The sequence below is a fragment of the Sorghum bicolor genome, chromosome 10, assembly GCF_000003195.3.
Source record: "Sorghum bicolor cultivar BTx623 chromosome 10, Sorghum_bicolor_NCBIv3, whole genome shotgun sequence".
NCBI lineage: Eukaryota > Viridiplantae > Streptophyta > Magnoliopsida > Poales > Poaceae > Sorghum > Sorghum bicolor.
In genome coordinates, this window is record NC_012879.2 from 59,695,811 (window position 1) to 59,700,555 (window position 4,745).

Consider the following 4,745-nt stretch of genomic DNA (forward strand, 5'->3'; position numbering starts at 1 on the left):
ATAAGGATTATAATAATATTATTGGACGGCCGGACTGAGTATAAGCTCGCTCGTATGTTTCCCTTGGCTGGTTTAAAAACATTTGAACCTCGTATTACTGTATTTGAAGCCCGACCCCTGTTTTTGAATGAAGTCTTGGAGCTGGAACCTGATGTCCAAATTCGGCAACTCCATGACTCCATGCTTCTGGATGAACAACCATTCTTTTACACATTTGACGAAGACGAAGAATAAAAAATATACGTACAAATGTTTGCAGATTAGTCAAATGCGCTAGAAGCAACAAACGCAAAAAGTCGAAAAAGCAGCGGGGACGACGGGACGACGAGGGGCATCCATGAGATTGGACCGACCTGCGTTCCCCTGCCCTTCCGTTCCGTTCCTCCCCCGTCCGGCTGCCCGCTAGCCTACTACGACTTGGAACTTGGACCCCTTCCCCTTCCCCTTCCCCTTCTTCCTCTTCCTCGTGTCCTCTTCCGCCACCACCACCCTCAATTGTCAAATCAGGCATCCTCCACCACCACCCACCACCAAAGCACCCGTCTTTACTTGAGTCTCTCCTCTACCCGCGAATCCGTTGCGAGCTGCGGGTCAAACTAGACTCTTCCTCCTTCTCTGGGGTGAGAGTCTGAGTTTGCTGCTGCTGCCTGCCTGCCTGCCTGCCTGCCGGAGATGATGGACGCCGGAGGAGGAGGGGTGCGGTCGCAGGGGGTCAACCCGGACTGCCCCAACGCCGCTAACCCCTTCCACCGCTGCGCCGAATACTGTCCCGTCCCCGCCCCGGCCGCCAACAAAGCCGCCTCCGCCTCCGCCGCTGCGGCGCGCGGCAAGCCGGCCCCGCCTCGTCCGAGGACGACGACGGTGGCGCAGAACGGGACAGCCAAGCACGGAGACGGCGCTGCGCGCGTCGTTCCCGCCGCCGACGCGGAGGAGGAGGAGAACGACGGCGGCGAGAGGGAGGAGTCGCGGGCGGTCGACCCGGGCTACTACCCGGCCAGTAAGACGTCTCCGCCTCGTCAGGGGCCGGCGCCGGTGCTGGGCTACGCGGCGCAGAACGGGACCGCGCGCCGTGTCGTGGAGGAGGAGTGCGAGATTACCGTCGTCGATGACGCGGAGGAGCAAGGCGAGAGCGTCGAGAACTACGGGGCGGAGGAGGAGCAGGGCAGTGGCGGCAGGACGAGGACGAGCGCCCGGTCGCCGGCCACGGACGGGGAGGGCAGCGGCGGCAGGACGAGGACGAGCGCCCGGTCGCCAGCCACGGACGGGGAGGCCGGCGGCGAGAGGCAGTGGCAGGCGGTCAATCCGGACTGCCCCAACGCCGCCAACCCCTTCCACCGCTGCGCCGAGTACTGCCCCGTTCCCGTCCCCAAGGTGCCGCTGCCGCCACGTGGATACGAGGGGAGCACGCACAGCGACCCTGGCGCGCCGCATCCCAGGCCGCGCCGCCGCGACAAGGGCGGCTCCGGCGGCCTCCCCCTCTACGTCTTCCGTAAGCCCTCTATCTGCAATTCCGGATTTCTTCGCTGGAACTCCGTGTCCATGAGCAAGTTTCGATCTTTGCGCGCTGCTCCCTGAAGAAAAACTGAAAATTCCCATCTCTTTGCGTGCTTCTCGCAGTGCGCGAAGGTTCTGATGGCGACGGGAAGAAGGTGGATCCCCGCTGCCCCAACGCGCCCAACCCGTTCCATGTCTGCACCGACCACTGCCTCGCCAAGATAGCCGACGCCGGCCGCTCGTCGGAGGGCGCCAAGTCGCCCATTTCCCTCTTCTCGCGCCACTCCCGCCGTTCCTCATCGTCCTCCGAAGGTTGTTAACTTCATCACCTGTAATGTTGGCCTGTCTTGTTTTCTCCAGCAGCTTGTTGGTCCATTGCTGTAATAATTTTTGTGTTCTTTGGGTGTTGGTTGCATCAGAGGGTAGCTTGAAGTCCCCGGGGAGTAGGAAGGTGGATCCAAAGTGTCCGAATGCTGGCAATCTGTTCCATGAATGTGGTGAGCATTGTGCCACCAAGATGCAGCAGACAGAGCAGCACAAGGGGTTCAATATCAAATCCCCACGCAGAAAAGGTAGAGCATTGTGTACTGATAGACTTAACCTGTTGATGTGAAATTCATGCATAACTAGTTCATGACATTGCAATTGTGTGGTGAATTGTGATATTGATCCTAAGTTACAGTGGTTATCATCCAACAAATTCACGGACTATTAGAGATTTTACGTGTTGTTGTACATTGCAGGGGGAAATTATGTCTGTATCTGCATGCATCGTGTCAAGAGTCTAGCACATGGTTTTTTTTTTGTAACTTTTGAGGCGGTGTTGCTTGAACCATATTGGTTGAATGGTTGTCATTGCAGGGGGAAAGAATGCTACAGTGATTCCAAATTGGAAGGTTGATCCAAGGTGCCCTAATGCGTCCAATCCATTCCATATGTGTGCCCAGTATTGCTTTGATCATCTCAGTGAAACAGCGCAGACAAGTGCAACCAAGTCAGGTGTGTGTCTGTGTTTTTATTTTTTTTAATTCTCCCTGAAACTGCATGTGCTGTACACATGGATATGCAATGTGCCAGCAGTGGTGTAAGGGTCAGTGATGGATTCCCTCTGGCTGCTATATTTATGCTTTGCGATCTATTATTATGTATTTATTTCCAGACAAGAGTAGAGGCAAGGATATTCCTAAAGATGAGCGAAGAGGAGAAATCAACTCTGATTGTGTCAATGCATCCAACCCCTACCACAAGTGTGGTGACCACTGCAAGAGAAGAGGGTGATAGGTAGACGAGGAAGGTAATTTCCTCTCATAATTCTCTATCTCTTCAAATGTCATCGGTCAATTGATGGCAACTTGGGAAAACATTCTTCAATTTTCGTCAGCATCAAGCCAAAGTTAGGTGGATGTGAATTTCAGCTTGCTAAGTCCTTTTGACCAGTTCACCCTTCATTCAAGATCCCATCTGGTTAAAATTTGGTATTTTAATATGCTTGCTACAGATAGTAAAGTTCCCCTGGACTGAGCCAATCGTTCATTCATTTAAGAGTAGCCTGTTATCTTTGAGTCAACTGCTAAATTATTGTTTGTAGCACAGAAAGTGAACAGCTTCTATGCACTTTTGTGTCTCAAGAACTGTCAAGCTTCTTTCTTTTTCATCATCCACTATTATTTTTGGTAGAAAATATGAAAAATGCTCAGTGTTTTCTTTATGCGCATCATTCTAGAGCTTGTTAAGGAACTTAACATCATGTTGGTATATGGAGTGCTAAAAGATATAGCGGTCTTCATGATTACAACATAGAATACCTTTTTTTATTATTATTGAGTTTCTAGAAATCTTAAAACTTCTTCTCTGACAAACATGCTGTTTGCCTTTGGTCCCAGATCATAATTTAGGGTTGCCGGTCACTTGTGTTGCACAAAGGGCCAATTGGTAGATTTATTTTATCTAACAAGAAACATCCTGCTATGGAATAAAAAAAATATTCTGACTGTTGATTTATTTGGAGATTTCACATGCAAATCATGGAACTCTCTAGTTTTTACTTTTCAACGGTCATCTTTCCTTTTCTATTATTTAATCATTTGGCATTTTCTTCCTCTTTTTGTTTACAATCTCACCATTTTTTGGACTATATAAGAGTGGCATAATGTTCCCATTTAGAACGTGGTTTGCTTGCAAAAACTTGGTGGCTGTGCCTTTTGCCCTCTTTTTAAAAAGATTTTCCCCTGATCGATCTTTGAAGCCTCTTGCCCAGCATGTTGCGGATTGCTGGGTCTTTTTGTAGAAAAAAAAAAGAAAAGGAAACTTGGGGCATAGTTGAATAACAGATTAAGAAAACAAACGTTGGAAAATGCTTTGACCATTTCGGTAGTTGAAAAAAAAGAAAGATGTTGAACACTAGTATCACATGTCTTTCTTCCTTTGTTTATCTACAAATGAGGTTCCCTTCTTTTGGTGGGGAGTTGACAAGCATACCTTTCTTTTTTGTGATGAAAACAGGCTGGCGAGACAAGATCTCTTCAGAGGGACGATCGACGACGACGACGATGAAAAATTACTAAGTAAATTCCATCGACGGACCATAGGCTTTGAGCTGCAGCAGAGGCTGTTTTGTAGGGTGTTGCAGCTGTTTGAATTTGAATCCTTTCCTTGTGTGTTCCTCCCCTGTGTGCTTCCATATCATCATCATTATTATTATTTTTTTATTTCGCCATTTCCAGCCTATACTAGTGAAATGCATATATGGCATATTGTAGTTCCATTGTAATGTATATTTTTTTCCCCTGATGATGAAGGCTGTACAAATAGAAGCATCCTGGAGTATCTGCTGTTCTTTTTTTTTCCCTCTTTCCCTTCACTTGTGTAAGTGTAAGATATAAGAACCCTCCGAACTTATAGCACCAAAATGAAAGCAAAGCAGGTTTTGGTTTTCCATCGATGTCTTGGTATTGATTGTTCGAGGAAAAACAGGAGGTTGTGGTGCCAAGACCAACAAGAGGAGGAAGGTGTTCATTAATCGCCGGCTGGGCGGTGTTTGTTAGCGAGTCATGCTTGCAAACCAAGCGTTTGCGGCCATTTATTTTGGCCTCCAGGTTCCAGCCGCCGTGTCAGTCGGTCGTCACCGGTGGACGAAAGAACATGGGGCCGGCGCGGGGCGGGGCGGGGCGGCGGCTCTTCATGAGACGAGACGAATGAGATGGCCCTTCGCTTGGACAAGCCCGCGTCTGGCTGCTCTTTCTGGTTGGGAG

At 49.4% G+C, this 4,745-nt stretch overlaps 1 protein-coding gene across 1 annotated transcript; it reads left to right on the plus strand.

Annotated features, from left to right (window-relative positions):
• LOC8065608 lies at positions 388-4,429 on the plus strand. The gene is made up of 6 exons (XM_002437532.2): positions 388-1,489; positions 1,618-1,806; positions 1,914-2,066; positions 2,356-2,493; positions 2,654-2,788; positions 3,997-4,429. Exons 1-5 carry the CDS (start codon positions 673-675, stop codon positions 2,770-2,772), a joined length of 1,416 nt encoding a protein of 471 aa, XP_002437577.1. The 5' UTR covers positions 388-672; the 3' UTR covers positions 2,773-2,788; positions 3,997-4,429.